Raw genomic sequence first — 12,754 nt, 5'->3', positions numbered from 1 at the left:
TTTATTCCATTTGTTGACGGTTTTCAATAAAATACGATCTGTCGCCATATTTTATTTGTTTTTTTACTGCAAAATAAGTGTTTTCGTTGTTTTGCCCCACCCAAAGTGTTAGGGGCTAGCACTTTTTTACTACCGGTTGTTAGCTGAACAGCAACCCCCAAGATTTCTTTCTTTTATCGAAATTCTTAATATATAAATTTTTAACTATTGTCAACATCATCAACATATATGAACACCCGGGCCGAACTCCAAGTCTATATCAGTACTGTTCAAATATCCAAATATCATTTCGTTTAGATAATACAAGTCTTACAAGTCTAAATAAAAGTCTTAAAAGTCTTTGCCAAGACTTGGATAACACTTGGAAGTTGATTCCCAAGTCGAAACCAGCTTTTCAAAAAATTTCGAGTGAAAATTTCGAATTCCAAAAAATATTATAACGTGCCACGATGTCGAGGTTATCTTTTAGTCACTTTCCCGGAGTGCTCTGAAAACACCCCAAAACCATTCAGTAATGAAATGAGACTTGTAATTAGACTTGCCCAGTACTGAAACTGACTTGGCGTTATAGGTCCGGGCAATATTAGCGACCATAGTCATACAACTGATCAAAGTAACTCAAAAAGTTGATACAATGTACGCCAATTCCTAATGAAGGGCGCTCATCTGGTACTGCACCATAAACAAACGTGTAATCTGAATATTGGCCACTTAATGATTGTCCTCTGAAACCCGATTGGCTGATGAATGGGTGTGTTGTTATGTAAGAGTAGTCGTCATAGATGTAAGGTATTCCAAGCAAGATGCTGTCCAGTATGTTATCAATGTGTTCTATGGAGGCCATGTAGACAAATTTGTGTTTGAAAGTTGTCAGACTATGAACTAAAACAATAATCAATCAAAATATTGTCTACTGGAATCACTCTCCTCACTTCCCCTACCCTATTCCCACCATTAGAATTCAACAATCTATCTCTGATGTATTTATACGCACATAACTGTATATCGTAACTTTAATGTTTCCTCCCACATGCGAAAACACTTAATTGTGTTCACATTGCAAAAATCTTTAAATTTTTTTCACCTAGTTAACATATTTGTAGAATAGTTCTACCGCCTATATTGATACCCTTTTGGTTTTTTTGGTAATCTTTGCCAGAAGTGTTCTTTGCGATAAAATATGTTTGTCAAAGTCAGCTTTTATACAGCTCTCTACATCAAAAGCATATTTAGTTTTATTTTATAGTTAAAAGTCCCGTTTTAAAACATCAAAATCTCCTTTTTGTTGTTGAGACCATCAATTCATGTTTGAATGTTACCTTAAAATTTTTAAGTGAAAATCCAAACCAAAACAGAGCATGAACTAAACCATTTCATTCAAACCGCTTTAAGTTGGTTGGAATTAAAATAGCCTGAAAGCATTCGCGAGTTTCTTTTGTTAATTATATAAAAGAAAAGCAATTAAGCTAAAAAGAATCAATGCTCCTAAGTTGAATGAACTTATGAATGTGAAAGGGGTGAAAACAATCTGAATTTTTTTACTTTTTCAATGATGCAAAGTTTAGACTATTCATTGTGACTGTGAAACCACGTCTTGTGACTTGGCAAGTCTTGAGTCAAGCCCTGGCGAAGACTTAAGTCATAATTTAGATTTTCCTTTTATCATATTATGGCCGATAATTTTTCCCTGTACTTTTTGTGACTGTGAGATGCTCTGTTAAAATGCAATACAGAATGTAAAATTTACTGCACAAAAAATCAAGGATTAGATTTAAAAGTGCTGAGAGAGTTTTCAAACCAGCAAAAAATTCTGTCTGAGTTTTGTCTTTACATAGCAAAAAGTGTCTCAATCAGACTATGGCAAGAATAAAAATACATAATTGAAATATCCTGATTCAGTACTGTTCTCTGGTACTATGATCCGGGTACTTACATTCCTCTATCCGATTCAGAGCATATTGACAGTACTGCTCAGAATCAGTACCAGAACTACCCACAGCTCCAACAATAGGCGGCTGCACAATCATCACCAAATTCACATCGTGTCTCCGACTAACTTCAGACAAGAAATGGTAATCCAAAATATACTTTTTCATAGATTTATCTGTAAACGATACAACTATATCACGTGTTTTAATGCACCTGTGTTTTAGCTTAGTGATCATTTCATCAGTTTTTGGCAAAAATTTTGTCGAACTAGTGAAGCGCGACTTTTCGAAACTATTTGAGCTCAAATTCCACAATTTATGCGTTTGAATTTTGTTCAATTCGCACGAAAATATATAGTCGAAAAAAGCCGAATAATAGCTTGGCGATGTAAAGTTTCTGATCGGCTCATGAAGATAGAAAATGTTTGGATTTTTCTTTCGAAAAGCTTTTTCAATAAGAGAGTTGTTAAAATTGCTCGGGAAAATAATTACTGTTTTCCTTTGGGTGGAGATGCTAACGCGGACGTAGTAAACAAAAAGACAAAAAATAAACAAATAATAAATAGAGAAAAAGTAATGTCTGTAATTGTACGATTCTGAACTCTGGCCGTAGTTTTTGATCACCATTTTTAAATAAAAACTAACATATCCTCATCGAATAAAGTTTATCGAATTGATAAGTTCGAAAAATTTGACAGATTTCTTTTTCAGGTCACCCGTCAAAGTCATATTCGTGACAAAACTTTCTTACTAAGAAGCTGAAAAAGTTTTATCTCTGACGTAGATTAAGATAACCTGTTAAGCAAAAGATATTTTGAAAATGGGTCCCTTGATAACAGTAATACGCATAGAACGTGTATAACAGTTAATTTTGATCGAAGTTTGGATAATTATTGGTGGATTAATGACCTTTTGTCCGTTGATAACTAAATGAAAAGAAAATAAAATGTATGAGAAAGAAAATCAAACAATTGAACTGTAGTTGAAAATAGCTTTAAGCCATGAACACAGAACAGTTTAAAAGCAAAACTCAATCAAATATATAAAAAATGAATAAAGTCAAAATTAATAGTTTTTTTCTAAGATGTATTTGACGTGTCTTAAGTTTGATGTTTTTATATCTCTTGCATTAAACGTGCATAATAATATCACAGCGTCAAAGTAACATATTGTGTTTCAATAAATAGAAAACATGTAGATAGACATGTAAAATTGCTATTCACAACAACACGTCAACCAATGTGTTTGTGTGTTCGGATCAATGAAAAGTCAAAAAGTCTTTAATACATTAATTGTGACCATTTTTGTAAGCTGAACACGTCAAGTCAACCATTAATAATAATTAATGGAAATTCCCACAAAACGAAGGAAAAACTATAAATTTTTTGCAGAGAAACTTTCAAACTCTTTCAAAACACCTGCTTGTATTGACTGATTTTATTGATGGTACATCCACTCAAGAAAATTCTCGGAATAGGTTTTTGTAGCATAACAACATATTTTGACGGCGTTTTTTGTTTTAACACTTTTTTTCAAAATGGAAGAGCATACGTGCAAGACAAATTTTGTGGTCTCCTGTCAAAATTTTACTTGCGGTGGCTTTTCAATCGTGAAGAAAATAGAGAAGCATCCATTTGTAGCTCTTCGAAACATGGTTTGACTTCGTTTGAAATAAACTGAAAGTAAAATGGTATACGGGATTTCCGAAAAAAATTAAACGATACGCTGAAATTTTGTGAGTCATAAAGTGGATTTTTTTGAATTCTTAAGTGAATATGTATTACGCGGTTCAGTTGAGTCATCTTGTATGACTTTTTGACGGCTTTTTGAAACACGTACAAAATTAAACAAAATGCGTCGCCTGATGTAAAAAGAACACGAGAAAAAATCATTGCCTGTGAACAAAAAAAAAGATCACTTCTTCTACCTAATTTTGGGTGACAGCTAGCTAAAAACGTGAAAAGTTTCCCGAGCGAAAAGGCAGTGAATTATAGCATCATTTCAAACTCTTTGTTTAGCCGATCTTTCCTGAGTCTTTATATTCATGCCTTCTAAAATTTATCCGGCCGCAGTAGAGCCAAAAAGGAGAGTATGATCACAGAAATACAGAAAACGTAGGCTAAATGTTCATTTTGAATAAAATTTGGAAAGATGTGCGATCGCACATAAGGTTCCGACCCCACTCATCTACAATTTTGGCATAAATGTCTACCAAATAAGGAATAGATAGCAAACCCCTAAAAATTCAAACCCTTAAAAATAAAAACAACAACAGTACCCCTAAAAATATTAACAACTTTCAGCAAATATTCGGGAGAATGTGAAAGAAAATAACGCAAATCGGTCTAATATTCACAAAAATTTAAACATCAATAACTCGCCCTAGAAAACGAAATTGAAGAAAATCTTTTTAATTCCATATTCTGAGCTGGACGAGCGTTTTAATGATACCACTCACAACTCTCTACTCTGAATATAATGATCGCTCAAAATTAACTGAACAAAAAACCCACTTGAGTACATAGTTCCCCCCCCCCCTCAAGAGGGGTCGGAACAATTATTACGTATGATAATAACACAATAACTAAGTGATTTTTTGACTTAGCTGTTTTTATATAAAAAAATGTTTTGGTTGCTTTTTAAATCTTTCAGGGTTGAATAAACAGTCAGGAATTCATGAATGACACAAAAAATTAATAATTGGGCTTCTTCTAATAAAAGTGTTCTTAACTTCTTAACTTAACAGGCTGCTGAAGTATCTGAGAACAAAAGTTGAAAAATTTTCTTGAACATTTTGAAATTGATTCCCAATGCTGCTTGAAGTACTTCAAAAGGAAGCATCTACAATACAACAAACAATCCAGCATGCGTAACAATTTGTTTCACTCCATTTCTCAATAAAACGTTTTTGCGCGAAATGCTCATGCCCCATCATTTCATACAACGCTTTCATCGTTAAAAATTCATTTGGTTTCTTCAGCGTTTTTGGCGAGTATGATGTTTTTAACAGCGACTTTTTTGTGATGTTTTTGATTTTTTAAAAAGAAATTGACAGCAATCGGTTTTTATAGTCAAATTTTGTTACAATGAAAACAATACTTTATTTTTTTTTAAAAAAAAAGTGTTTTAATTAGTACAATCATTGTCAATAAAAGACTTTTTTCTGTTATGCTGGAACTTTCTTTGCTAAGACAAGATTTTCGCAATTTTGTTTGAAATTATGTTCATTTTCTCAATATTATCAGTATTTCAAAAGATTTTTCTGTGAAATTCACTGGAGGTTTGCTTTAACATGATGGAGCATACAAATAAAAAAACGGCTGACTTTAATATGCATAAAAAACGGCTGACTTTAACATGCAGACTTCAGTCCATTTCATTTCAAAGCGTGAAGGCACTTACTTTGGTCATTGTAGGAATTCGGTCTAGTCTTCTGTTGTGCCACGTAATGGAAGACTGACATTACTTTATGGTAAGCAAGCCGCTGAAAAGAGTTAACTGCCCGTTTTAATATAAACCAATAAAAGTTTAACTTAAAGACAAGGAGAATCTAGACGATCATTTTTTTTTGGTTTGCTCTAGCATGTTCATTTTTGTTTGCCCTGTAGCTACATATATCTTTGTCCTCAGTATTCACAGCAAGTTGTGCTCAGGTCGCTGTATTCAGTCCTAAGTCGACAACCTGTCCAACTGTAACTAGATGAAACAAATATTGCAGTTCAATATTTCGGATTTTTTAAATTTCAAAAAAGGGTTTTTTCATCGAAAACTCAAATTGGGAGAAATGCCTGATATTTTTGCTTGTTTGGTGCCAGCAACTTTTGAATGCCCACTTAATCCATTTAAAGAGTATTTCACTTTGCTTCACTTCGTAACAAGGTTGCTTGAGGTGAAATCTCTTCTCTGGGTAAAACATTTAGGCAAATTGAACAATCAATTCTCAGAAATTCGGACACAACAACTGTTCTAAATTGTAAAATTAACAATGATTTCAGCTATGAGAAAAAAAAGTTCCATATTGTTAATGAGTAAAAAAAAGAGCAGTGAGAAAAGAAAGCGAGAATTGAAAGCGAGAAAGGATTAGGTAATTTCTTAACCATGTAAGTCTTACAAGATTAGAATGCACACAAAAAGCGTTTTATTTCACGTAGAAAGCTCGGAAAAAGTTCTTTTTAACATAATTTTTGTCGAGCCTACTAATAAACTAAATCAATTGCGCTCTTTTTAGGCTGAATAATTTTCGAAAACGTATCGGTGACCGATCTGAGCCGAAAATTGACTCAGACAAAATACCTGCTAACAAATACAGACAGATTTGCTGGGCCCTTACGATGTGCATTTAGCCTGGATGATAGTGAATGCGGTTGGCCTTAGCCTCATGATGTTAACCACTATAGTTACAAAAGACGTTGCTTGTTGAATTTGAACTAAAAATTTGAACTAAAGCGTTACGAATTAAATCTACCAGAAATACTGTTCTTATCAGCTTTTTTGCTGGTGCCGCTACGGTTTAAGAACAAAATAGCCTTTCTTCTTAAGCGACATTAACATCCTTAGTGCAAACTGATGCACATTCTTTCACTGGCTTGAGCAATTGAACTACTCAGAACAAATTGGAACCCCTTCTTGTTACGACGAGGGCACAAGGGGACACCGGTCCTGTTAAGACGAGGGCACAATGGTACCCCGGTTCTGTTACAACAAAAGCACAACGGGATTCTGGTCATGTTACGACGATGGCAAGAGGGCGGGTGAAAGACTTTGCTACACAAACAACATCAAAACAGTCAACTGCAGTACAATGTGGTCTATCAACATGTTCGCTCTAGCCAACTGAGTCAAAGCCGAATTCCTATTTAACCCAACCTTTGAAATCTGCGGAGATCCCCAGTAGCATTCCCAGTAGGAGAGCAGTGTTAATACAACGGAACTCACGGGTGAAGCAAAAAACTGTAAGACTCATCCAAAAAATAAAAGTGTTTTCTTGAACAAATTTATTATTTAGCCGGCAAATCTAGTAACCTACCTTAATTTTTTGGTTTCATTTCCTCTAATCCAGTATTTTCAATTCCACTAGTCATCGATAACCTATCCCTCATAGTTTTTCGAGTTTAAAAACATCAATTTTGAAAATTTTCGGTAAAAAAATCTGATAATTATATTATTGCGTTATATCTCGCTGAATTTGGTTTAAGAAGGCTATAAACGTCTTAAATTGCGCGAAGCAAAAAAAAAGTTTGAAAAAATTGACCAAATTTGAAAAAAAAATGGAAAAAAACCTATCCAATCATTCTAGCATATTTATATTGTAGTTAGATAGATTAAAACGTTGTAAAAACAAGTTTGGTCAAGTTTTTCAAACTTCACGAAAGACTAGTTAACTGATTATTTTTCACAAAAAGCGCTCATTCTTGGAAAGTTGTGAAAATTGTGCATTTAACATCAGGGTTCGGAGTTTGAGCACAGCTCACATCAGTTATGTTGTAAAAATTTATATGGTTTTTATATTAGCTGCCAGGTCACTGCATCAGGCCATAAAAACTTTGCCTCAAGAGTTAAAAGACCATTACAAAAAAAGATTTATGCATTACCGGGTCTGAGTGTCAATCCTAACGCTTTGAAATTCCGAAAAACTGCGCAATTTCAATTGAATCACTACTTTTGTGATGAAAGTAGGCTAGTTATATGGCATGATGTAGTGAACAATTCGCTTGGACGTCATCGAAGCAACAACAATATGCCTTTAACACCCTCACAGCTTATTGCACTGCTTGAAAAGTATCAGGAGCGTATAAAAGTTATAGTGTATTGCCCCAGAGGGGGAACTCCTGATATTTACAAACAGCTCAAGCGTAGTACTCTAGTTACCATCCATATAGTGAAAGACATTTTGTCTAGACGTAAACAGAAAGAGTTTACTTAAAGAGTACAAGGCATTACATGAAAACCCTGCGCTTGAGCTGAAATCACTCACTATAGTGTTGGCACATAAGAACACCCTCCGGTCCTTAATAACACGCTCCCGACCAAAAAATCGTTCTAATAAAACTCTCTGACTGGCGGTGTGACTTAGTTTACTCACGATTTACGGTTAGTTTGTGGTCGGTTCTTTCCAATAGCACTTTACTAAACGTTTTACTCTCCCCATTTTTTGAGTTATACACTACCATCCGTTCCCCGCAGTTTATCTGGTTTCATTTTTCCGTTTCCGTCTTTTTCTTTCCTTTTCGCCGTCTTTCTTTCTACTCCCCGTTTAAATGTTGTATGATGTATTATGATGAGTTTTTGCTGTAGTAAAATGTTTTCTGCTAGTATGCTGGTTGGTTGTTTTGTCTCGTTGCTTGCTAGGGTGTGATTTAAGTTCATTCTGGAGTTACGGCTGGTTTGTTTCGTGACTTTCACCACACTTGTTTGCTAGCAATTTGTTGTAACTTGATTAATTTTGTTAATATGCACTTTTGTTGTCTGGATATGAAGGTTTGCAAGGGTATGACTTAAGTTTGTACTGGAGTTATGGCTAATAAGTTTCCTGATCTTTTCGACTTTTTGTGATCCTACTTCGTTGCCGTATATTGTTTTGATGTTGGCAGACAAAGCCCCAAAATGACTTGTGCTAGTTTGCCTGGCAGGAGCTTCTCTCCCTCTTTCTAGGGTGTGACTTAAGTTTGTTCTTGAGTTACAGCTAGTTTGTTTGGTTGAGTTAATTGCTGCGGTCTGCTAGCAATGTTCTTCGCGCCTCTTCGCGTGTTGCTTATCATCTTCCTCCCGTGGTATCCCAACTCTTTGTCTTGTCGCGCGCTGCCCGCTCGACGTTTCCTTTCCGTCCGTACCGTTTTCTCGTTTCGTCGCGCGCCGTCCGCCCGATGTTTCCGTCTCGCCTGTACCATTTTCCCTCTTCGTTGCGCGCTGTTCGCCTGACTCTCCCGTTCATCCGTCCGGTTTCTCGTCACGTCGTGCGTTACTCTAAGGTTCGGATTTACCCATTTGTGTTGTGTTGTTGTGTATGTAAGCGAGTGTACCTTTGTAAAAAACCGAATTAAACTTTTGGTTCCTGTTTTGATAAGATCGTGACAACATTGCAGGACATATTCAACAAAATTTTTAGTGCGAGGGCAAAATTAGAGGCTGAACTTGGTAACATCTATGGTGAAATTAACAATGCCGTTGAAAGGCAAGACAGGAAAATTAAGATCTAAGGTCTGATTGTGAAGTGTAAAGTTGCTTTTACTAGAGTAGTTGATACGAATGAAGAGCTCTTTGATCTGGCACAATAGACTGAAGATCCAAATGCTGCCTGCAAGAACCTTTAAAAATGGCTAGAGCTTGTAACTAAGAAAACTGACGAGTACATTGCTTGTTCGCGAGAGTACATCAATTCGGTACTATACAAAGAGAGAGCAGACCAGTATACATCTCATCATTCAAGATCAGGTCCTCAAAAAGATCAACTCAGCGTCAACGTGAATTAGAAATATCAAGACCTAAAAAGGAGGAACTTGAAAAACAACATGAGGCAGAGCTGCGCATTTCCAGACAGCGCCTTGAAATTGAAACGCAATAGCAATTGCGAAAATTGGAAACAAAGCAGCTTGAGGAAGACCATCGCAAGCAAGTAGCTGCTGCAGCCCTTAAGGAAATTGAGTTGATGACAAATTCATCATCAGACGGGTCTGGTGCCGGCAAAACGAGCGAGCTCTTTACTGAAAGAAGTTCACCCAACAGCAAGAAACTTGTTCAAGATTGGGTCAGTTTGTCACCAGCCGGGAACTTGGCAGATGCTGCAAATGACCCAAATTTGCATTTTTCTGGTTCCATCGACCAATCCAACCAAACAATTGCCCCTCGTCCTTCTTCGGCTCAACCTCTCAACTCAAACTCTAATCTCCACAAAAATGGTCAAGTTGAGGCTAACATCAACTTCCCTGTCCATGAGCCGGAAGATCCAAGTAGAACCAATGTAACCAATAATGCACACAATGCCAACAAGTTTATGCCAGCGCAGCAGCAGCCTCAATACACGCCTCCATCACCGCCAAAAAATTTTAGTATGCCAGCTCAACTAAACGCCCCAAACACAGCCCGACAACTCTCTCAAGCAACAATGCACTTCGATGGCTTACAGTTAGACCACCAATTCGCTCGCAGGTCGAGCATGCCTGGACAATTGAATTTAGTCGCTCCCCCTCGTTCACCACCTTTGAATGCACTCGCTAATGCTCCGCTAGCACCTTACCGCCACAAGCACACATGGATGTACCTGCCCTCCCTTCCCCCATTTTCAACCCCGTTCCATCTCATTTCCCATTAGTCCCACTCGCATTTCGTTTTGCTCCTTCGCCGCCACCATCATTCCCACTACACGCCAATAAACCCGTGGCGAATAATGTCAATCCGTTACAACCTTCTCCGCCTGCACAATTCATTTCCTCCGCAAACGTTCGTGTACCACAAATAATTCATCCACCGCCCCCACAAAAGAGGTACCAGCCCCAAAACTTTGTCCCCATAACCCATGCAGCTCCTGTTCCTCTGGATCCAGACGTCTGGCGTTTTCCGCAGCAATCCCATCTAATTCATTAGAATTGTAGGTACATCTGTAAACTTAAACACCGTACAACCGGCCCTGTTAATCCACCCTCATGTCACTCCACTCCTCGCATGTACAAGCAGCAGCAGGGTCACAAAATTTTGTAACTTCAGACTTCATTCAACCGAATCCGTATAGTTCTTGCACAGGTACCGCCCGTACCTTTGTCACGCCATTCATTCCCCAACGCATAGAGCTACCATTTGGCTCCTTCTTTGGACGCTGCGGATTTGATAAAGCAGTTGGCGGACGCAATTACTTGTAAGAAGAACGATCCACTGCCCGATTGGAAGTTGTCACAGTACAATGATGATCCCCCACATTGGCATGACTGGTTCGGACAATTTAAAAGCGTTTTAGACTCACATTCTTTGTTTGATGATGTCAAGTTAACATACTTAAAAACTCTTGTAACTGGAGAAGCTAAAACCGCTATCGCTGAGTTCGCATCCTGTGGAGTGATGTATAAGGACATAGTTAAAACACTCGAACGTAAATTTAGCCAACCCCAGGCAGTAGTCAGTGCATACTTAGACAAACTCAGCTCTTTGTCTCCACTAAAGATGCACAATAGTAATAACATCTAAACTATTCTGCAACAATTTCAAATCTTGTCGGGGTGTTTAAATCACTTTTATTTGACTCCGACCTTAAGAGCGCCTCACTTCTTACTACGGCTGTGCAAAAGTTGTAGTCCAATCTGAAAGAGTCTTGGTCACTCTTCACAGTGAAGAAACATTGGCTTAAGCCAAAACTCCTTAACTTCAACGATTGGTTGAAGGAGAAGGCGGATGCACATGATTTAATGAAACAAACTTCATCAAAGGCAAAGACTGAGGATAACACCAACTTAGTAGTAAAGAACAAAGTGGATTCAAAAACATTCGCTGCTAACACGCAAACTAATGGCACTCAAAGGCCAGCCCCAACATCGGCAACGCCTCCAAGCCCTCGCTGCACCGTGTGTAAATGTAATCACCGCATATGGGAGTGTCGGGTATTTAAAGAAAAATCTCCCACTCAGCGAGCAAAGGTAGCAGCCGAATCAAAACTGAGCTTCTCATGTTTGAGAGAAAAAATATGTTCAGGCAATGCCCAAATCCTAGGAAATGCAGGAAGGACGGATGTAACAGCTCCCATAATACACTTTTCCATGGAGCTGAGAGGGTTTATCCATCAAAATCCCCTTCAACCAACTATAGTAGTTCTAATGCTGGCGCAAATCAAAGTAAACTTTCTACTGTTCAATCATCGAGTAAGACCACTACTTTGTCATCTTTGAGTAATGTGAATGGCCGCTTTCAGGTGACTGAATTACAGTTGACGAGCTCTTCCGGTAAAGAACTCTTCCACGGCTTTAGTTTTGTGCAATACGGCTTGCAGTAACTCTTGGGTGTCCAATGATCTTGCAAATGGACCTGGTTTGCACGGTACAGCCTTGAAACTAACAGTCAAGGGTAAAAATACCGAGGAGATTGTAGACACTAAGTTAGTTGAACTGACTGTAACACCACGCGACAACCAACCATTTGAGCCGTTTAAAGTAAGTCTTACGTAAAGGAAAATTTGAACGTAGGCACCGATGTGATCAACATTAAAGCACTTCAAGAAACATACCCGCACCTAGCAGTTCTAGACCCGGTTACATATTGCAATGGAAACATCGAGATGATCCTTGGACAGGATGTGTATCACCTCATCCGCCCGTTAGAGTATCTCGCTGCCGACGAGAAGTGCTCGCCCTTCGCTGTTCACTTGCCTATAGGTTGGGTTCTAAGCGGTCCTCTACCATCGTCCTAAAGTTTAGTCACGACTTGTTTTAAAGCAATTATAGAGCAGGATTTTGACTCGCTAGTCAGGTAAAGTTATGGGGTCTTATGGCGCACTTAAGCAAGTAGACACACGATCCACCGCGGATGCACGAGCGCAAAATATTTTTGAAAACATCACAGTGCATAATGGAAAAAGATGTGAAGCCGGAATGCTATGGGCTGAAGATAACACCGAACTGCCCAATAGTTACTTCTCAGCGCTGGTTCAATTGAAATCTTTGGAAAAGCGGCTTACGAAAGAACAGCTCTTAATGGAAAAGTATCCGAATACCTGCAAAGACGACTTAGCTAAGGGCTTTGTAGTAAAGGTCAAAGATGCCCATAAGGTGGAAAGTCGCTCGGAATGAGAGTGGTACCTACCACAACATCCGGTTGTTAACCCGAAGAAGCCGGGCAAGGTTCGTAGG

General features: G+C 37.9%; 1 protein-coding gene across 1 annotated transcript; it reads right to left on the bottom strand.

Annotated features, from left to right (window-relative positions):
• Positions 1-519: 519 nt before the first annotated feature.
• Positions 520-3,089, bottom strand: LOC142344001 (uncharacterized). Its single transcript, XM_075395438.1, has 2 exons — positions 1,934-3,089; positions 520-882 (listed from the first exon to the last, which is right to left on the bottom strand). The coding sequence occupies exons 1-2, from the start codon at positions 2,553-2,555 to the stop codon at positions 584-586; spliced, it is 921 nt and encodes a 306-aa protein (XP_075251553.1). The 5' UTR covers positions 2,556-3,089; the 3' UTR covers positions 520-583.
• Between the last annotated feature and the right edge of the window lie 9,665 nt (positions 3,090-12,754).

This window comes from Convolutriloba macropyga, chromosome 8 (assembly GCF_964194025.1).
Source record: "Convolutriloba macropyga chromosome 8, txConMacr16.3, whole genome shotgun sequence".
In the NCBI taxonomy this organism is placed as follows: Eukaryota; Metazoa; Xenacoelomorpha; order Acoela; family Convolutidae; genus Convolutriloba; species Convolutriloba macropyga.
Note: the sequence above shows the minus strand (reverse complement) of the source record. Positions and strands in the feature narration are given on the sequence as shown.

Bases quoted from the DNA above. Each gene is read 5' to 3' on its own strand.
- LOC142344001 (XM_075395438.1), bottom strand. From the start codon at position 2,555: ATGGTGATCAAAAACTACGGCCAGAGTTCAGAATCGTACAATTACAGA. The intron at 883-1,933 runs GTAAGTACCCGG...TTATTGTTTTAG, and splicing joins TCTGAATCGGATAGAGGAAT to TTCATAGTCTGACAACTTTC.